We start from the raw sequence: 22,461 nt of genomic DNA on the forward strand, positions 1-22,461 counted from the left end.
TTAATTTCCATATATCTTTATTATTATTTATTATTTCCCATATATTTATATATCTTCATTCTATACAGATGTTTTATCAGTACAGCTGTGTTTGACATACATAGATCTTACATAAGCTCGAGCGAGAGAAAGAGGCGAGAAGGGGAGAATTACGCTCTTCATGAGATATTTTGGCATTTAACAAGACAACATGAGTTCACATCACTGACACACACACACCCACACACACCCCTACACACACGCACACTCGCGCACCACGACAGGCACACGGAAAGGTGCTTCTGACAATCACGCAAGCACTGAACGCACATGCAGCTCCACGTCCATGGAAGGCGGAAGCAGGTCTTCACACGATAAATTACACTAATACCAATTAGGACTAGTAATTACACATGCAGATGTACAGTGCTCCCACAAATTTTATGTCCTGCTCCTGCACACACACACACCCAAAAACACACATACACACACACGCACACGCAGGCAGGCACACATTTTTATTTATTTTTTTGGTAGAAAATAAAGAGCTTTAATGCTGATTTTTTTATTTTTATTTTTTTTGAGAGTGCGATAATGGTAACAGTATTAGCTCTGACCCAGATTTGGCTTCTACCACTGAGATCAAATGAGGACCTTCCGCAGCGTTTCCCATGATGGTGCAACAGCGGGCGAGGTGAGACAAAGTGACAGCACTGACACATTCAGAAATAAATACATTTATCCCATATTGCCATCTCAGAGGGAACACGATTGGTTTTCCTGTCTGTGATACATTTTCCTCAGGATGGTATAACAGTCCATCATGCGAACAGACACTCACACACACACGCACGCACTCATATCACAGTGCTTCACAGTGTAGGGACCTCATTGCAAAAGTCTGCCGGTCGCTCCAGATTCCATCAGATTAACACAGGCTGACAGTCAACACAGCATGACACAACAACAGCTATGAAACAGCAACAGAACAAATCTTGAATATTTGGCTTCAGCAACAGATGTAAAAATACCTGAATTTTGCTACATATTGGGATGGATAACTTTACACCATTATATGAGACTACAGTCATAAGTAATGAGAATAGAAAGTAGTGTTTGCATGTGACCTGCCCTAATTGAGCAGCATCCCTTGTTTAAGAGTCTGTTTTTAATGTCTACATGACCTAACAGTTTACAAAATATGTTACTTTATCGCTTTTGTGTTTTAAAGGAAGGGTCACGAAGCAAAGAGCGTCAAAACTCAGAAGTATGTTTTAAAGTAACATAAATGTTCTTGAGAACCGAATCCGCATGGAGAACCAAAGCAGGTTTTGGTTCTAGATCTCACTGGGACAGGAAGGAGATGTTTGAAAAGATGGGAGAACGATGAAAGACAGCCCCTTTGCCCTGTAGTTTTTCAGTATGTGCAGAAGAGGGCGCTCCAGGTAATTGGGATTTCAGCCGTCTTGTGCTATGGGTTTGGTCAGATTGCGTTGGTCACAAATAAATCTCTGTGGTTTTCGGTGCTGGGCTGAGGAGTGATGCTTTTCAACAGGCGCTGTGGGGAAGGAAAGACAAATAAGAAAAATAATCAAGAAGAACTCTTTCTGCTGCCGTCACTGTAACAAAGGCTGCAACTTTGCATTTTGTTATTGATATCATTTGATACCCAACAATAGATTCCCAGGAAAAGAGAGTAGTTTATAACTATATTTTTTCTTTTCTTTTTTTTTCTATATCATTTAGATACTGGTAGCTTTTAAGAGTAGCATATGTAACAATTATCTCTTGCAGTGTATGCAAAATGTTTATCTGTCACTGTTTAATTTTTGACTATTGGGTGCACTCAGTCCCAAAACATGATCTAAAGTGGTGAGGGTTCTTCAATGCTATTTTCATCATCCAACTTCATACCGACTTCAACTGGATGTCATTTTGAGAAATGGGAAATTTTATTATATTTGCACCCTTGTAAGTGCTCATTAAAATTCTTGCCAGGACAGGACAGAAATAAAATTGTGAAGTCAAATCTCCCGATGAACAAATACAAGCTGGTGATAGTAATGCAGCACAACTAGCTGCTGCTAGAAGTAAGAAAGGTGAAAATATAAAATAAAAGTAATTTAATCCAAACTTAAGAGAGATTTTTATTAATAATTTTATTTTCAGTTTTTGTCTTGTGGAAAATAACACTGGTGACCATATATAGTAGTGTTCATTGTCAGTGTTGCTGAGGACAACACTCAGATTCATGCAGTTTAAAAACAATAATAAATCTTCTGTTGAAATGAGTGGCACGCTTTCTGGTTTTAGAGTTTATAACACAGTGAAAATGTCAACTATTGTCACTAGTGAAGTATGTAAAACACTAAGACTAAATTTGATCATAAGCCCTCAAAAATGCCTAATATTACTGACGTTGTTGTTTTAAATCAGTGTTTAAGTTAATAATCAGATGCAGAAACAGTTAAACCTGGTCTTACTCGTCTGCCCTCCTGATCTACAAGGTTGCTGCCTCCTTTCCCTCCAACGCGATTGCGCACAAAGCCAAGCTCCTATTTGTTGACTTATGTTGATCCCTTTGTGTGAGCTGACACCAATGGACAGCAGCCAGAGAACGTCTGTCTGAGTCTCTTTGATGTCCCTCTCCCCTCTGTCAACTCTCACAACTCTAAACATGATGTCGATATGAGACGTAAAAAATCTGAATAATTGTCTCACGAATACCTAAAATATTAATTTGACTGAGAAAGGTTATTAATCTTTTTGACTTTATCATCGGCAACGTGACAAGCTATAACAATGTGAATGAGTGGTTGGGCGCGTGGTGCACATGTCTGATCTAGATGCTGCTTTTTCTCTCTAATCCCTGGTCTGCGCTTTCTCCTTTGATCTTGATCTCAAGTCATGTGTTCGCAGCAGAGGGGAGACCCTGACAGTGAGCAACGGCTTCTTGTTGCTTGAGTCGTACTGGTTAGTGAAAAGACACTAGTAGAAGATGCATGATGGGATAAGAACTTGCGGACAACGACAAACACAAGAATCAAAATTGATAGATATTGCAAGTTAATTTTGTACCTGTTTGAATGTTCCCTTAGAGTTAAGTAAGTGGTAGACCATATAAGCAGGCACACAAATGAATGAGGACACTCCAATGCAGTAGCCCAGGACAGTTGTCCATGATGGATATTGGTAGTGGAACAGCTTGACCTCTGGAGGGAACGCCAGGAAACTGATGATGATGAACTGTGTAGGAACAAAATAAACAAATGGAGATACGATATTAAAAGCTTCCCCTGAACAGTTTTCTCTGGCAAAGGTCTTATGAGGTTCACTAAATGTATAACACTGACCAGAAGGAAGCAGGGACAGATGGCCACCCAGCAAACCCTCCAGAACACACCGGGATAGAAGCCGAGCATGACCTGGATGTCGCTGCAGAAACGGTTGGTACCTATAGACATACACAGGCATACAAACCTGTAACCACAAATATCAAGTGTACAGTGCTTTCACTGTAATCAAATTGAAACACAAATGCAATGTTTGGGAAAGTAAAAATATTATCACAAGTATTTTAGTGGATTTCTGTTGTAGCTGTGGTAGTAAACACACAGACTGCTGTTCGTCTCTCACCATAGAACCAGGACACAGCGATGACTTCGAGCAGAACTACGGTGATGACGGCAGGACCCGTAGCGTACTCCTCAAACAGCTTCACCACAAATGCTCCTCCCTGAACGCATCACAAAGAAATTCAGAAATATGAGAGCAGACACCCATAATTGCAATTATGAAATCAGGGCGAAAGAAGAAAGACATAATTAACACTGCTGTGATCTAAATACAGCTCATTGGTATTGGCAGCATATTGTGCTAAATAACATGTATCACAGTCATTCATTCAGAGAAAACATGGAGTACAAACACTGTTCTAATATTATCCAATCTTATTTTTTTTCCCCATTCTAATCATATAACAAAATAGCTGTTGTGTTAAATTAACATTATAATTATAGTTCTGGTGAGAAAATCTACATGCATCTGGATAGACATAAATTCATCTGTTATGAATGAATGAAATTGTGCAATAAAATTAATCAATTCAAGTCAATTTATTCAAGAAAAAGACTTTGCTGCACAAGTCAGAATTTATTGTGTAAATGTCTCGGTAGGAGCAGTATCATGCTGTGGGGCTGCTTTGCTAGTGGCGGTACTGTTGCTTTGCAAAAAGTGGATAAAATATTGGGCAATTGAATATTAGTTGATCTAAGACGGCAATGATCCCAAACACACATATGGCAACTAATTTTGGAGTGGATAGAGCAGAGCAAGAATAAATCAAATTGGTTCTAGCAGTCATGGTTGTGCAAGAAAATAGATCAATTAATTTGTTTTTGTTTTTCTAATGTAACATTACACATGTAGATAGCCAGAACCAGAACCAAACGAGGAGAAGCAGCATTCAGCATCTATGCACCACAAATTTGGAACAAACTTCCAGAAAACTGTAAAACAGCTGAAACACTGACTTCCTTTAAATCTCAACTAAAAACCCACTTGTTTAGAGTTGTATTTGAAACGTAATCAATTACAAATTTCATGATGGAACTTGACTTAATATCATGTTTTGATTGTTGATTCTATGTTGCATTGTGTTTCTGTGTTTGATATGATGTAAAGCGTATTTGAAATGCCTTGCTGCTGAAATGTGCTATACAAATAAAATTTGATTGATTGATTGATAGCAACAGATGATAACCTGAATAATTACTTTGGTTTTAAACTGTGGGAAATGTAGGTCAGTAACTTACATATGTGAGGGTGGACAGAGCCCCAAGGTAGCACACACAGACAAGGCCAAGGACAAACCCCTCCCGTCTCTTAGCTAGGAAATGAGGGAACTCATCCAGCATGGCGGTAATTACGCCCTCCAAACCTGCGAACTGGAGAGAGGAGGACACACAGGGAGTGAGGAGGATAACAAAGGGATAAGATCAATGGCAGGATAGTGAAAACAATGAGCAAAAGACAAGAAAACAAGAAGTTAGAAGAACAAGAAAAAAATTCTATCACACCCCCACAACGTCTCAGACGTTTAGCAGCCTTTAATAGGTTTTCTCTTCCATATTTCAAGCAAACAATTGTGTGGTCAGAGTTATGAGAAGTTCCTCCACATAGAACACTTTGCAAAAATAATATTAGAGCTCCTTCTTCTTTGGTTCCTTTGTTTCCTCCATGTTTTCTCATCTGCATGGCAATCGATGAGCAAGAAACAACATCAGATGTTTCTTGTCACTCATCCTACAAATGAAGGCCAGATTTGTGAAGTGCTTCTCCACAGTTACCATATCCCTTTTTGTTTCTCAGATAAATTATATTCTTGTTAGATCTGTAAGTTTAGGCAGAAGACTCGGTAGTTTTGCAGTTGCACTTGTCATTGCTCTGAGAACTGTTCAAAGTGTTGGATGTCGCTCAGTAACCCAACCCTTTGTTAAACTTCTCCACAGCTTTCTCCCTGATGTTTCTTCTGTGTTCTGGGGTGTCTTTGTCTTTCTAGTAAAACCCTGACATTTTTACAGAACAGCTGGATTCATACTGAGATTAAATCACAGAAAGATAACTAAGTGGCTTTTGAAGGGAACAGGCAGCACATTATTCTATTTGTGATATTGGTACAAGGGAAGATGAAAACAAATGTCTGCTACACTTTTCAGAGTTTTACTGGTTAGAAAATTGTAAATATTTTTTAACTTCCCTTCCACTTCTCAATTGTGTGCTACTTTTTGTTGATCGGTCGCAAAAAATAATAATAATAATAAAAAAAAAACAATAAACATCATTCCGATTTGTGGTTGTGATGTTAAAAGGGGTATGGAGACTTTTGTAAGGCACTACATCCAAAGTAAACACTGACTGAATGAGATGAAATTTTAAGCCAGTTCAATGTGAATCTGTATACTCTGACACGTTCTGCAGTAATATCCTCCTGATCCTCCTCATAAAACTCCTGTATCTCAGAGCCGATTCTAAACTGATTATCAGTTCATGATAAGAGCAAGGCGGGTCGCTGGCTCGCCGCCTCAGAGCCAACAAACAAAGGCTCATGGAGATGGGCTGCAGAAAATGGGGATATGAAACTCATATCACATTGTTTTCATTGACTGTCATTCAGAAGGGAAGAGAGGACAAAAGATTACCTGAGCCTCTCAAAAGCAAGGGGAAGGAGAACAAGGCAAGCATGAAATCTCTGCTTGGAGTTGGATGAAGCACACAGGAGTTGGGATGTAGGCAGCAACAGATTGGGTTAAAACAGAAAGGAGAGCGGACCGCTTCTAGAGTAATGAGCAGACTGACCGTGCTGTCCAGACCCAACATTATGATCATGAGGAAGAAGATGATGGCAAAGAACGTGGCAGCAGGCATGTTGGCTATGGCTTCTGCATAAATGATGAACAACAAGCTGGGGCCTGAAAGGAGACGTGAGGGTAAATATAAGGAGAGAGCAAACAGCGAGAAAATAAATGCAGAACACCTTTGTGTGGATTGCGATGTTACCTGCATCCTTCGCCACATCGTCCACATTTTGCTTTCTCATCTCTGCCATGTACCCCAGAACAGTGAAGATGACAAAACCAGACAGGAAGCTGGTGAGGCAGTTCACCGAGCTCGTGACCAGCGCATCTCTAACAGGAAAATAAAAGAACAAAGCTTTAAAAAGAGTTATTATTAGTGAAGAACTGGTCATTTTAGAGGATAGGCTACTAAGGCAGCTCTCAAATATGAGCATAAAGCTGCTAAAATGCTAAGTTGTTGTTAATGGACGATAGGGAGACCATCATTAAGCTTTTGCACATTTAAAATTTTATCCTAGTATAGAAAGGTAGTCAATATCTGTCCGGTAGTGGATGAGTTGCACAGTACATGTGACAACAACATCCTGTATTTTCATGTGTAGATCAGGGATTGGGTTGCACTGCAGAACCCTTTTCCCTCACAGGAAAACCTCCAGGCCTGGATAAGGTCTCCCAAACCTTTGTAGGAGAATTTTAATGGTCTGTGACTAAAAAACACTAAAAATAACTGAATGTTGGAACTGAATCCAAAAATCCATCCAAAAAGTATTAGTGGAAGGTTTCAACATACTTATGCAATCAGTGCACTGCAATGAGTTTTTGATTTATTTGTTTATTTATTTTACAGAAGCAGAATCGTTTCTTTTTCAGTGATAAAATTTCCTCTTCTTATGTGATGTAAACTACACATTGTAACAGAGGTGTGTTTGCTTTGGTGAGCCTATATAAACTCTGAATGCTGATTCTTACTTGTAGCAGTTGTTGTGAAAAGGGTTGTAGCTGGCAAAGGCGAGCAGCACACCGAAGCCAGGACCCAAGGAGAAGAAGATCTGAGCTGCTGCATCGATCCATACCTTTGACCAAATTCAAAAGTTAGTCATGCTGATTAATGGAGTGTCAGAAAAAAGGCAGGCCGTGTTTGACGAGAACTCGGAATAGAAAATCCAGCTGACCGTCGTGCTAAGCAGCTTCTCCCAATCAGGTTTGAGATAGAAGACGACGCCCCTCCACGCCCCTGGCAGCGTGGCCCCTCGAATGAGAAGCACCAGGAGAACCAGATACGGAAATGTTGCAGTCACCCATACTACCTAACATGTACGGGAAGCAACAAAACAGACAGATCAACTTCCATCTGTTCATACTCAGGAATTACTTTTATAGCAGTGTAAATACTGAAAACAAAGGAATTTCTTTCTCTATAAAACTGCTGTTATGTGTTTGTAGATTGTGATCACTTATCACACTATATAAGGTAGACTCATCAGGAGTAATAAAAAAACAATGGTGCACTCTAAATTAAATTAAGCTTAATTGAATTAGAGATGCATGGGTTTTTTTAAATCAACAAATCATAAATAGGGATTAGAATAATGGCTACAAGGAAAATCAAGTGCATACAACTTCAGGTGAACCTTAATCTAAGGCCAACACTTCATGTGATTATTTCTCCAAATTTAAGGCCAAACCTGTTGATTTTACTGTAACATGTTGGGCTTGCTATCAACAGACTGATGATGGATGATGACAAGGGTAACGTGATAACATGAGTTTCCACATTCTCTCTGCCTCTTTCGCCATCCACACATGCATCCATCGACTCTAACTGACAACCCCATCAGCCACGCAGGCGCCCCGTCCGTTACCTTTCCAGACGTCTTGACTCCCTTCCAGATGCTGAAGTAGACGATGGTGAAGATGAAGAGCAAGCAGAGGGCCAGCTGCCAGCTGATGGATCCCAGCTGGTGCAGACCTGGGGACAGGTGGACCTGGAGCACGTGGCGCCTGGCAAGAGGTCGCAAAAGATGGGAGAACTTGTGAGCTAGGAGGAAGGAAGCTGAGAGGAAAAACAACCAGGGATTCTTGGAACTCTTCAAACTCTGGTTTGAAGAAAGAAAATGTGATGGAGAAAGTACAATAAGACTGTACAAAAGGGAACCATTTGGGACAGAAAGTGGAAAAATATATATTATTAATCAAATATGGATGGCTAGAAAAAGTAACTCAATGAGTACAGAGTTCATCTGAGTGCACAGCAGACTGCCTTGGCAGTCTCAAACCCTTCATGTCAAGAAGCCAAGGAGAAAAAAGTGCTTCGTGGAAAAAAAAAAAAAAAAAGAGTTTCAAATTAATTGTAAGGTTGATATCCGGTCACAGGTTAAGCTCACAGAACTTGGATGATAATGCAGCTGTGGGATTTAAGCTGAAAACAGGAAATTCTGGCGCCAGACGGAGTTGAGGAATTTGTTTCTTTGAAACGCGCATTAGGAGAAGTCAGCCGTGAACGAAGCCTGACTTTCCCTCGATGGAAGGCCTTGGAGGCGGTGCGGAGAGAGTCTGATAAGACTGAGGAGATTCACAGCAGAGACATCGACAAAACCTTTTTCCTGAAAGAAACATTTGGGGGGAAAAAACCCTGACTTGAAGTAATCATCATTATACCACACTGAAATGCTGTTAGCATCCTCCTGCAAGGTAGAAGGAATTGAATTTTTTTTTTTTCTTCAATGCTTGTAATGTTATCAGAACTCCTAAACACCAAAACAGACCACTGCCATCACTTTTCTGGACGCCATTCTTGATGCTTGGCTCTCTCTCTCTCTCTCTCTCTCTCTCTCTCTCTGCACGTCTCAACATCTGACTTACATGCACTTACGTATAGAACTCCTCGGCGGGGGACGTGGACGAGTTGGACCAGGACACATTGTGGTCCGAGGACAAGTAGAGGTTGCAGTTGGCCGTGTTCCAGCTGTTGGTGCAGGTCGTCCAAGGCAGGGTGGGTCGAAAAGATGACAGTAGGTAGTAGAGGGCCCAGGCCATGATGGTGTTGTAGTAGAAGGCGATGTAAAGGGCTATGATGCAGATGGCAAAGCCAATTCCTGAGTGAGTGGAGAAAAATATTTTTAGAAGCGATCATAAGGTTAAAAAAAAAAAGTGTTTCATTACGTGACGGCAGTCAATCAAAGTCCTTCAAAGAGATGAGTGTGTCCAAACTTATTCAAGTCCGTGTTTGATATCAGGGTGGCATTTCCAAACAACGCAAATTTACATACTATCTTGTTTCTAAGCACCTGGCATTTGGCATGAAAATGTGACAATTTCCATAACAGAGAGTTGGTACATCTATCAAGAAATACAAGGAACCAAGGGATTAAACCAAAGAGGGGCAAAGAGGTGAAACGGGCTGTCCGTCAGACCCTCACAGTTCTTCTTGTTCATTCTACAAGCTCTTCATGTCGGAGTGGTTTGCTACCTGCAACCCTGCGCCTTCAGTTACCTTTGAAGATGGGGCAGATGTGTTTCCAGATGGAGATGCAGCCGCTGCGGTGGAACTGGCCTAGCGCTAGCTCCATATAGAAGAGAGGTACTCCTCCAAACACAGCCATCAACAGGTAGGGCAGCAAAAAGGCACCTGGAGGGAAGAAAAGACATGGAGGAAGAATAGATGCAGAAACCAAAAAAAAGTAGCAGATAAGCAATTATTTCACTACTTGTTTCTCTCAAATACCATATTCATCTCTGCTAATGAATAAGGTTCTTCTAACATTTTTTCTTCTAAAATGTTAGAAGAAAAAACCCGTTAACCCACAAAAAAAAATCCCTGTTGGTTTCCTCTGGGTACATCAGCTGTGTTAGCTTAATTGGCCGCTACAAGTTACCCTTAGGTCTGAGTGTGTGTCCATAACTGTTCTGTTTGTCTCTGCGTTGCCCTGTGATGGACTGGTGAACTGTGAAGGCTGTACGTCGCCCTTTCATCCAATGGCATTACATTAAGTTAGACTTTTCTAACTTAATGTTAGGACGACTAAGGATATTTCCATTTACAAAATGTCTAAAATAAAAGATTATTTCTTGAAGAATTTGTTGGAACTTTCTTCAAAGTCAGATGTTGATCACAGACTTTCTTTAAAGGCAATGGTCAAAACTGTGGCTCATGTCAAGCAGTCATTTTGCAAATGCAGGGTTGTTGGTTAATTTCTTTCTTCCCCCTCTCATTTGGCAAGGCACAGTTGCTAGCAGTGCCTTTAAGCTATATGAAAGCCATCATAGGGTTTTATTGTTAGCAGTTAACTTGGCATCTTATGTTGTACCCACCAATAAAACAGTCTCTTGGCAATCCACAGTTCTCATTTATGGCATGATTTCTTTTAATATATCCACACTGTCATACCAGGAAGTGCTTCCTTAAAATAATCCAAGTTTCCCCTTCATTTAACTCTATGCTATGAATTAGCCTATAGGAAGTTTCCAAAGCTATAAGATCATCATCTTGCTGTTCCCAAATTGTTTAAAGGCCCAGTAGTGCTAGTGCATATAAGCTACTGATTTAGAACTATTAGAGAGATAATTTAGTTACTTTGCTCAGACATTTAGCAACATATAACAGTAACGCTGTTAATACTAACTGGCTCAATCAGGAAAGGTTTAGTCTGATTTTATGTCAAATAACAAGAAAAAAAAGGTTTCACATCTGCTTTGGTTTAAACTGTATCAACTGTTCACTTTTCTGAATAAATTAATTATGAGTGCTGGGATTTGGTAGTGGAAAGAAATTTAACAAAGTTAAAAAAAAAAAAAAAAACTTATTATGGGGCCAAGCACAGTGCAGAGAAGAGGCACATTAGATGTTTGGACAGATCTAATGCCTCCTTCTCTGCTGTCTGATCACAAACTTAGTTTGTGGGCACGTGTGCAACAGGGCAGAGTGTACTTGCATGCTCAGAGCCTCTTTGTGACATGAAAGAGAAGATAAGAGGTTGATTGAGCAGCTGCCTGGAAGACAGGTTATTAAGCATGGAGAGGCACTGAGATTCAGGGCGCGCTCATAAAAAGCACAATTAATACTGTTGCCTCTATCAAGTGTCTCCCGGTCTCGATCTCTTACCTCGCCGGTGGCACGCACACATGCATGGAACACAGGAAATTACAAAGATTTTATTATTGCAAATTCAATAAAAAGGGAGGCCTCGTTTGGCGCTAGGTGTGGATTGTGCAGTAGAGAGCAAGTTAGGTAACATAGGCTTTGTGGAAGCACAAACTTACCTTTGTTATTCCTGAGATTTGGCACAAAACAAGTTACTCATGAACAACTAAGCATATGGCACTTTTTTTTTTCTTTTTTGTATCATTTATGTTAAAAATGTTGCCAATGAAAAAACTGCCCATTCATTAATCTGACCTAGAGGCTTTCTGTGGTGCTGTCTACATTCCAATGTGAAATTGTTCACCTTTTACATGGAAGCTTAAATGCTTCCCTCTTCCTTTCACTTCACGACTAACCCTCCTACCTGACCATTATTCATCTTCTTCCAAACATCTCATGAAATCTTACCTCCTCCATTCTGGTAGCAGATGTATGGGAATCGCCAGACGTTTCCGAGATCCACAGCATAGCCAATCACAGACAACAGGAAGTCCATCTTCTTGCTCCAGGTCTCTCTGGGCCTCTCTAAGCTGGTCTGCTGGACCACCAGAGTTCTCAGACCTCCTAGAGGCCCCGTTAACCCAGTTCCACCCGTGGGCCCGGGCGCTGCCCCTGCAGCCGATCCCGGTGCCGATCCCTCTCTGGGACTCTGAGGGGAGGAGGTTGTGTAGCCATTGGACACCTGCTGACCGGAACCAGAGGTCAAGCTCTTTGGTCCTCTATCTCCGAGACCATCAGCCAGAACCAATCTACCATTTTCCTGTTGTGTCTCCTCCTCTTGCCCCTCTATTTCCTCCCTCCCTTTGCCCAGCTCTCCCCCGTTCTCCTCTTTGTCCATTGTTGACATGCTACTCATCATCATATCTTTTGTCTCCATTGGGCTGTGTTGGTGTTGATGTTGGCAAAGCAGTTAGGGGTGGAGAGAGCTTCTCAGTGACGATGAAGGGAATCTGGCGCTGTTGGCTGATACGGTGCCCATGAGGGGGCCAGAAGGATAAGGGGAGCTAGGGAAGGGTGTGGACACACTGTGGGACAGTTCTGTGGGGAATAAAATCTGTCCTTTTTGGACAGGTAAAAGATAAGCGGGAAAGAGGAAGGGTGCTAAATGATAGAAATGAGGGCAGATGGGCGTGTATGGGAGACAATTGAATGTTGGAGCATCTGTTGAGCAAGAGAGGCAAAGAAGGGTGTTCAAGATGAGAAAGTGGCTTGAGGAGAATGTAGGGAATGCAAAAGTTGCAACAATCTTGGCTCTTCTCCACAAATAGTTCGTCTTCTGAGACACTTGGCAGTAGAGCAAACTGCAACACACAGACAAAAAACAAAATCATTCAAAACAGAAAGTTTATCTGCATCATTCAATCCTCAGCAAACTTTGAAATGATGCTTTCTATTCGACAGGATAAAAACGCTTGTACAGTACATCTGTCTATCCACACATATTCTTTGTCAGCTAACAGCTCCGTTGGTGCATATCTCCAGTGAACATTTGGAAAGAGATGGGGTGAACTCTTGGCGGCATGCCAGCCCATCGTAGTAGTCAGATGAAGAATAAAGTTTTTGTCTCACCGTTTTAGTATTTGCTTAATCCTAAAAACACAAATTGAGGAGGATTGTGTTTGGACAAGTCAATTTACCCACCGTTGTGCTTTCTTCAGAGTTTCATGTAAGATGTCAGTTGCATAACTATTTTAAGCATTCTTGTAATTAAAGGTGTGTCATAGAGAAAGCATGGAGAATACAGCCGTCTGCACCATTTCTGACAGAGCATAACAACAACAACAAAAACAAACAAACTAGGAAATGCAATTCTTGGAAAACACATCATTCAGTATTTTAAACTCCACCACATGTTAGATTCACCGGGAAAAAAAAAAAAAAAACACCTAAAGTGCACTTTAGGTATAGACAGAATGATTGACATTATTATGTGTTAGTCCTGACTGGTTTTATTAAACTCAAAATAAAAAATAGCTATTTAACTTGATGAATAGCTACTTTAAAAAGTAGTTGAAAAAAACCCAAACTTTTAACTTTCTGTTAAAATAAACAGACAAGAAGATATTGTGTACATAACTGTATTCAAACAAAGTTATATTTTTACTTGACTAAGTTGATCATTCTGCAACTGTAACTTTTAACACACGTTTTAGTGTCTTTTCCACTCAGAATAAGATTCTTCAATTTGAAATGGAACAAAAAAAAATATGTCTATTTATTTTTATTTAAAGCACAAGAAGTTAGAAGATAAAAATATTGTTTTTTAGAGATTGAATATGCAAATGAAAACAATTTTTGTTTACACTCAACATCTATTGGCTCATTCGTAATAGAATTTTTTTTTTTTTTTTAATTCAGAAAAAACTTAAACTGCCATGGCCAACTAAGCAACTAAGAGGCAGACTAAGAAACATGTATCCCATATCTCATGAATTATTAAATAAATAAATAAACAGCATGCATAATTTATACAGATATTAAATGCGTTTTTTCCAGTTTTAACAGCAGAAAAACACAGTTTCTTATGGTTAGTAAAGCAACAGTTTCTTATGGTTGTTTAAATAAAAATATGTAAGCATTTTTATTTAAATAAATAAATAAATAAAATATGCGAGTAACTATTACAAGACAATATAGAAACCCCATAGTGAGCTGTACTGTTTCTGAATCGTCCAATATCTCATCCTAACCTACACTAGACATTCTTTCAAACACTTCACCCTAAATGGCAAATACACGAAAAAGTTTAAAACACCAAAACTGTTTCATCTTGACTGAGATGCATACTTTACCTTAAGATGGAAACAGAAGAAGAGGAAAGGACCTGTAGAAAAAAAGTAGTAAAGTGCAAAGAGCAGCAGCAACAACTTCTACTTAAAACTTAAAGAATCCTGAGGTACGGCAAAAACTTGCCAGAGAAACAGCCTCACTTGCTCATCAGGACGTCGTGTTTGCCCATTGAGCTCTCCTGCCTCTCTCATTTCTCCCTCCCTCCCTCTCCCTCCCTTGTTGCCCCTCTCTCACTGGCTTGGAACACACACTCGCACACACACGCATGCTTTATACAGAGACCCGCAGCAGCTCAGACATATGCGTAGATGGATGGATGGATGCATGGATGCACTCACTCAGACAATGCAGGAGCGTGCTGCAGGCACAGACCTGCACATCACAGTATCAGATGCTTGGCTTGATGGAATAATAAGACAAACAGAAGCCATGAAGTGTGGCGTGGCTCTGACACGGTACGGTCATGGCAGAGCTCACATTAAAGCACAGAGTCTCACAGTGCAGACAGGGGAAACCCAAACCTCCTGGAGATGTTTGGCAATGTTCGGGACGCTGCAGACGGAGAGACACTAGACACCAGCCCTGCTCTGGAGACCCTACCCTCTGTTTTTCCCCTTCATGTTTTTCCTTTCTTCCCTGTTCCCACCTGTTATACTTTGATCTCTATTCCTACTTTTTTCTCCCATCCACTTTACATTTACTCACGCACACCTGCTCTTCAAACGTGAAACTTTTCTCCTTATTATTTTGAGCCTTTTGGACAATTTTCTAATTCCATTATTGTTTTTTTGTTTTTTTTCATTTAAAAATGACTTCATCATAAGTGCATTTTTTTTTGGAATAAACTAACCCACATAAAATCAAAGTCTGCATCTTCAAGCTAATTTAAAAAGGTAGTCAGAGGGTTTCTTCCAGGAATTATAACTCCCCCCATCCCACTTGTTCTCCATAACTGCACTCCTCCAGGTTATTGCTGGAAATTGAGAATTTGTCTTCCACTTGAGTAATAGCTTTAAAATTATGACTGTAATCCAGAGAAGCCTAGGAATTCTTTGTGTGTGGGAACAGCAATCAGTAGAGATTCACTGCCTCGCAAATGTATCTGCAACTTTTTGTCGCTATGTTACAACCACACACTTTATCTTGATGCTACTTCATGTGATGGACCAATACAATGTGGTACGTAATTGTGACAAGGAAAAATGATAAATTATACCTCAAGGAATGTCAGTACTTTGTAGAACCGTCTTTTGATGTAATTGCAGCTGAAAGACACAACAACCCGTATGACTCCAGTTCCTGCTTTTAAATACCGACAAAAGAGAAGTTGTTCTCTTTGGAGCAAAACCTCTGAAAGTGAAACTGCCCAGTCAATCAATTAATCTGAATGAGATTAAATTGGCCTTCAGTAATAAGGTACAAAAACGTTGCTGTTAATTTTGATCAGGACCTGTCATTCAAATCTCATGTCACATTTTAAGGAGAAAATAAAACATATCCAAGCAACATTGAGGTGAAAGCCCCTCAGCCAGATTTACTAATATACATGATATCCAATGCAAATGAGCAGATGACATGCAGATACCCCCTCAGAGAGCCAGCATTGCTGCATCTGCCTACAGATTCCCAAGCATCTCCTTCATACCAAAGGACAGAGGGTGAGACAACTAGTGGGTTGTCTCTGGAAAACATCACTTCCAAGGCCATAAACTTCAGTGTGTTAGCAGAGGCAAAGTTCATTCTGTGAATGTTCACAAGCAATAAAATAAAGCCATAACACGACACGACCAACACAAACATTGCATCCATACTGAGAGTAAATCATTTGCCTGGGGATTCTATGTAGTGTTTACGTTTCTCTTGATTTTATTTAGGGCTCTCACAGTAAATTCAGATTGATACCTGTGTAAACAACTTCCATTATTTTCCTTTTTCAATTACTTGCTATTTTTGTGCTGGTCGATCAAATAAAAACACACTTACAGTAAAAGTCACTGTTTCTTGAAGGGCCGCCCCTATGAACAAGGCAATACAACTATTTTGGGCCCTCAGTTTCCAAAAAAGGGTGGAGGTCATAATATGATTAATGGGAGGAAAGAGAAAGAAAAGCTCATTTATTTTTATTTCTGTGAAATATTCACTGCTTCTTTACTCTGAGCTTTGGTTCTTTAAGTGAAACCATGTGGGAACTCCATGTGGGGATTGTGACTTTATTAAAAAGCGTAGCCACTTATGGACATCTAGAAACATGATGAGGATCCCAACTATTTCAGCACAAGTTTCACCCAAAGCTTCTTTTTTTTCCTAATAAAGTCCTTTTCTGAGTTTCCTTAGAAATTGAAATAAATGTCATGAAGGTAAAAGTAAAACATTTCCATCTGGACTGTGATATAATCTATGAAAAGCTCAAGGACATGAAAGCCGACACTTTACCAAACAGCTTCTGCTCTCAAGGTTCACGCTGTCACGCATGTCCATGTTGCATAAACGACTGCAGGTCTGCAATCACACGGTGGGACCGAGGTAATGGTCGCTGGTGAAATGTTTAATGAGTGCCCGAGTAGAAAGTATTTCCTCTAAAATCCCGACCAGATCTCAGTTGGTGCCTGTTCCGTGTTTCTGTGATGCGACAACAAATCAAAACCGTATTAAACACGTAACGCCCTGCAGGACAGACTGCAGACGTAAGGAGAGGGTGTGGAAAGATAACGCTCTTATCACACGACAACTCCCAGGGGCTTTCCTAAAAAATGTCTGGACTTCAGACAAACGCACACTTTCCAGCACTGTGAGCCAACTTTCCCTTTTTCTGTTTGATTTGGATCTAATAACGAAAGCACGACTTTTTGAAGATTGACTCCAATCTGACAGTCAGTACATTTGTCTTAAACATGATTTCCTTGAATCTGAGTAAATATTTTTGGGAGGAGGAAAAAAAAAACTCTCATTGGCTCCCCTGATGATTCTGATGAAATAAATCAAAGCATTTGATGAATTTTAACTTTATCTTCTTAAATTGACTGGAACATTTCATTCATATTCCATGACCTCCTGATTACCTGGGTTGGCAATATAACATGATTCAGTTGCCAAAGTCTTTCAGCCACACTTTTAAATCGGGACAGACATGAGAAAATATCAGTCGGGTTAAGCAGAGATGTATTAACCTCTAGTAGTCATCAGTGCAAGACTGAAAGAAAACAGGTATGCAGCAAAAATGTTCTGAAAATTAACCTGTGTGTCTATGCAAATGGTGACTGTTTTGACTTTTGGACACATGACAAGAGAAAGCCCTCTTTGTCCTTCCGTCACAAATGCAGACATGTGGACTGACGTCTATTCTACTAGCATTTTGACTGGAACTGCTGGCTTTAGCCTGATGAGACTAAGACTGCAACAAAGACTCTAAGTTGTAATAAAACATAGCACAAGCATCTGTAAAAGCACCTGTTATCCACCATTAAAAAAGTGGAGGATATATAATGCTGTGGTGGGTTTGTTTTTTCCTGGAAATGGCTTCATAAGTTATTTCAAATCCCAGAGCATTTTTGCTGAAAATCTGCTAGTCTGCTCTCGAAAACCAGAAAAACTCGGTTCTTTGACACAAACACAAAATGAACCTTCTTCTTGTGGTCATCTCAGATTAATTCCTGTAAAAAAGCTGAAGAAAAGATAACATTAAAGAAAACCCCGAACACTGGATGAATTGTCAAACAAATCCTGATATGTACAGTAATTGCTTTTCTCTATGGGATCTGTACAAAATATTTAAAACAGGCCATGTGAAATGTGTGGCTCCGGGATTTTGATTTTCCAACATTTTTACCTGAAGCTTTGACCACTTCAGTAAAAGATGAAGTAGGTTCAAAGCTTTTAAAACTGGAACCTTTTCTTCATTGCATCTAGCTGACATTTCTGCCTTTATGAAGGAGTGATAAACTAATATGTGTCATTAAATCAACTTGTCAGATTTGATTATCCATGTTAAAGTCGACCAGAAAAACTTATGTCCGAGGAGCTCTGTTTATGTGTGGAAAAGCTGCTAAAATGTACAATATTTCAGTACACAAACACGCATACACACACACACACACACGCACACATGTCGAACGCGCAAATACATGAAAGACAAAACATCTTCTGAACCCTAATAATTAAAATCCTTGTTTTCTCCTATAACATCCTGTGCCTTCTTGACATCATCCAATTCCAAGCTAGGGCCAATTGTAAAATAAACAACTAACGATGAGATGAGAGGAGAAAACTATGGTTGAGAGTCTGAAAGGCAGCGCTGCCACCACATCTGCACAAACATCGCCTAACAAGCCAAAGGAACTTGTACTACTTTATGAGGAAACTACTCCCAGAGGAAAAGAAAAACAGGTTTTTTTGTACATTCTGTATTGAAAAGGCCTGATAAGCAGATGTGAAAACACATTTTCGGTGGCAAGCGGAGTTCACCGCATCCTGCCCTGAAGCACAGATTAATTCTCTTGACGGTGTAGTTGCACGAGAAGTTAGGTAACATGGGAAAAGCACATTATGGCCTTTGGCCTTTATTATAACAAAATTGTCTGAAATCGTTCTCCTTTTCATTATCAATTCTTGCACAGCTTGCAAAAACATTCTTGTAAGACATGAATTAATTTGTCCCTCTAACCTCTTCAGTGTTTAAGCTTAAATGTCAGATTGAAATTCAAATCAATGAATAAAGCTGGCAGGAGTAATCTAGAGGCTCAGAGATGACACAGAAAAATAATCAGAATAAATATACATCAAGCACAATAAAATTATGCATCCAAGAGCAATTTCAGTGATGAGATTTTGTTTTGTGTCCTCAGTTTTACCTACTAGTCAAAAGAAATGAATACGGACTTTTGTTCAAAAAAATGCCAAGGAACAGCAGAATGGTCATCTGAGCAAATCAGAGCAATTAAATATGTAAATCTCAAGTTATTACATGCAGGTTTCTGTGCTCACCGCTGTACTGAGACTGGCCTTATCAAGGTGTTCGATGACAGTCACATAAATACAGACTGTGGAAGAATCTCAGTGCTGGCCATGTTGGACCTCAGCGCAGAATTTAACATGGCTGACAATTACATACTGTTGAAGCAACTGGAGAGCCGGGTCACTACTTGACTGGTTCGAATCTGAGAACAAGAATTTCTTTGTGTTAATAAATAACTTCTCATCGGGGCGGAGACAATTCACACGTGGGGCTCCTCCTCTTTAATATATACATGCTCCCGCTAGCTCAGGCTATAATAAGTAATAAGATTAGTTATCATAACTGCACAGATGATACGCAGCACTGAACAGATGCTTAGAAAAACAACATCAACGCATGGATGTTCCATAATCTTCTCCACCTGAAAAGAAACAAAGCTGAAGTAATTATCTTTGTACCTAAAGAGGACCGTTCAAGAGTCAGTTCACAGATTAGGTTAATACAGCCAGAAACTAGTGATCAGACACTTACCTTTTAAGTCGCTGCATTTAAAATTATAAAAACTGGGAACATGACGACCTTTCATCCTTGTGAATCCAAAGTTACACACAAATACTGAATATTCCAGTTATCAATTCTAAAACAGAATGAGTTCTCTTTATTCATTTTGCCACATATCTTAAAAGATAAGACCCAATGTCTCACCAAGTGTGTACTGATGAAGCAGCTAATTGGCTGATTTACCTGTGACAAGTAGGTGAGACTATTTCTGTTGAAAAAAGTAAAAAAAAAAAACATAATAATAATATATGACATAAAAATATAAAGTGGTGACTTTGAAAACTGATAAGTAATGTTGTAGTTGTTTAATTTAATTTTCCATAAGATGCAAAGACTAAGAACTTAGAGCAGTAATGTGACTGTTAGAGCTGCAGTGACTATAAACCTTAACCCCATTATTCGCATGAGACCCAATATTTGCTTGCAAATTGCTGCCATATTCTTTTCCTGCTCTAAGAAGATCATAACACCCCGGTGACCCCATGTTGACATTTCCATTCTCGCAAGATTCCTGAGGTTAAAATCTCAAGCGTTGCGCTACAGAGAATTCACTTTGAAAAGCGGCAGAGGCCCAGCCTGGGGGAGGTTAAAAGGTTATGACCGGCGTTGTGTTAATTATGACAGGAGTTCCTCAGAAAATGAACAGCTTAATGCCCAGAAATCGCATTTTCAACAGAACATGAAGACCCCGTCACCCCTCAGGCAGAGCCGGGTCATAAGAGTGTGAAACGTAACCTCGCACTAATCGTTCAGATTAGCTAAAAGCAAATACTTAACAGTTTTAAAACCTAGAAACCCCGTAACCTTAAAAAAAACCCCACACATCCAGATAAAATTTATATTCTAAATAACAAGTTTCATGCTGTGATTTCAGATGTAGTGTTAAAAGAAGACCGAATTTAAAAACAACACATCAGGTCCTGCAACACAATTCAAGTGTACAACTGGTAATGGCGAACCTGCGTTTAATGAGTCCAGTCAGGGTGACTGTGAGGCCTTACCTTGGTATTTTTAGCAGGGCAGTCTGCGTCGTCCATGGAGTGTCTGGTCATCCAGAGCCCAAGACGTCGCCTATCAGCGTGGACTAAACCCAATCACACAAATCCCACATGCCTGGGCTTACAGCAGGCCGTATTCTGCTCGGTCGGGCTTAAGACGCAAACACACATTCTGAAGCATGCGTGTGCGCCTTCTCGTGCACACACACACTCCCACACAGAGCTTTAAAACAAGATCCTTGCCCCTAATCCAGGACAGCTTGACACATATTTACAAATATACACAAAAGGTGTAGGGAAAACATCAGTATGAACATAGCAGAGGTAATTAAATCAGAAAAATGTGAGATATGATGTAAACTGCAGAAAGCCTTTTGAACTCAGACGGTCTGTGCCCTGGTCAAAGTAACCCATTTCCAACCACCTGCAACCCTCAGAGCCAAGTGGCTTCCTGCCAGGTACAGTAGTACAGTGGAATCAACTTAGCCTTCATTTTGTGTGTGTGTGTGTGAATTAAAAGCAGAGAGAAGGGGTGGAGGGAACAACATTTGGGGCTGAAACAGAAAACACAGTAACCGTGAGGGCAGCCATGCCCTCTTTGTGCTGTGGCTGCGCTCGGGTGTTGACCGTCATTCCAATCAGCATCAGCCGACGCACTGGGTTAATCCCCGTCACTGCAGACACACACAAACAACAAAGAGGAGGCAGCAGAGAAAAAGAGAAATTGGCAGACAGCTACGAGGCCTGTTGCGTAGTGACTGGTCCTGTATGGTTCAGTGATGGGCTAATTCTTCTTGTCAGACACAAATAGCTGCTTCTTTGAAACCATCATAAGACTCATTTTTGACGTCAGAACTCGTAAGCCCGGCTGCATGGGTTCGTAAGTTCACAGCAGGGCTTTGTTCTGCGTCCTGCACCTATAAATGTAACAACCACCAGTCCCTTCGGACTCCATTCACTAGAGAAAACCCCATGAAACACTAGTTTCATAAATTGCAAACACGCATATAGTTACTGTTAAAGGAGACGGCGAGGTTTAGAGGATCTTAAAAGTGTACACATTCCTTTCAATTTTCCAGGCTTTTGAGGTAAAAACTAAAATCATGAAATCATTTCAGGTTTTCCATCTTTACCTGACAAACTGGTTAAACATTAATGCTAATAACTTGTTTAATGAGCGTGCACACACACAACAAAACTTTACCTTACGCATCTTTCCTTCTACATACCTAAAATAATGATACATCTGATTAATTATATACTTTACCTGTCTTTTCAGGCTGTGTTTACCGGCATCCTTTAGCCAAAGCCATAGTTGTCAGAGGAAACAAAGGATCAAATGGATCTTGATGCACAATTGTATCCGACTTGGAGATAAAATATTTACATGCTTCAATTTTTTTATGTCAAATGTTTTAACAGAGGTAGCTAAATTACAGTTAAAAAGGAAGGAAAGTTCAACACAAATGTTTTTCACTTGGTGAAAAGCTCTCATCTCCAGTGTTTTGAACAGGCACTAGGGAAGCCGCCTCACCACAAGTGCGTCCTGGGTTCACAGTCAGGTTGGGACTTTTCTGTGTGGAGCTTGTATGTTTTCCCATTGCATGCAGGAGTTCCCCCCTGGTAATTAGGCAGTTCAAAACCTGGATGCTTGGCTAACCGGAGGTTCTATGTTCCCCATTGTTA

At 40.1% G+C, this 22,461-nt stretch overlaps 1 protein-coding gene across 3 annotated transcripts; it reads right to left on the minus strand.

Annotated features, from left to right (window-relative positions):
* slc6a4a (solute carrier family 6 member 4a) lies at positions 1-21,255 on the minus strand. 3 transcript variants are annotated; one of them, XM_044118908.1, is made up of 14 exons: positions 20,779-21,255; positions 11,884-12,776; positions 9,829-9,963; positions 9,208-9,430; positions 8,198-8,336; positions 7,508-7,642; positions 7,305-7,408; positions 6,538-6,665; positions 6,337-6,449; positions 4,794-4,925; positions 3,616-3,715; positions 3,333-3,433; positions 3,058-3,225; positions 1-1,537 (listed from the first exon to the last, which is right to left on the minus strand). In XM_044118908.1, exons 2-14 carry the CDS (start codon positions 12,350-12,352, stop codon positions 1,463-1,465), a joined length of 2,022 nt encoding a protein of 673 aa, XP_043974843.1. In that variant the 5' UTR covers positions 12,353-12,776; positions 20,779-21,255; the 3' UTR covers positions 1-1,462. The 3 variants fall into 3 exon arrangements, with proteins under 3 accessions (XP_043974843.1, XP_043974844.1, XP_043974845.1); XM_044118909.1 differs by lacking the exon at positions 20,779-21,255 and adding an exon at positions 16,699-16,857; XM_044118910.1 differs by lacking the exon at positions 20,779-21,255 and adding an exon at positions 14,268-14,462.
* Positions 21,256-22,461: the final 1,206 nt, after the last annotated feature.

This window comes from Gambusia affinis, linkage group LG06, assembly GCF_019740435.1.
Source record: "Gambusia affinis linkage group LG06, SWU_Gaff_1.0, whole genome shotgun sequence".
Lineage (NCBI taxonomy): Eukaryota > Metazoa > Chordata > Actinopteri > Cyprinodontiformes > Poeciliidae > Gambusia > Gambusia affinis.

Bases quoted from the DNA above. Each gene is read 5' to 3' on its own strand.
- slc6a4a (XM_044118908.1), bottom strand. From the start codon at position 12,352: ATGGAGACAAAAGATATGATGATGAGTAGCATGTCAACAATGGACAAA. The intron at 9,431-9,828 runs GTAACTGAAGGC...CCACTCACTCAG, and splicing joins CATCTGCCCCATCTTCAAAG to GAATTGGCTTTGCCATCTGC. The intron at 7,409-7,507 runs GTCAGCTGGATT...ATTTGGTCAAAG, and splicing joins AGAAGCTGCTTAGCACGACG to GTATGGATCGATGCAGCAGC.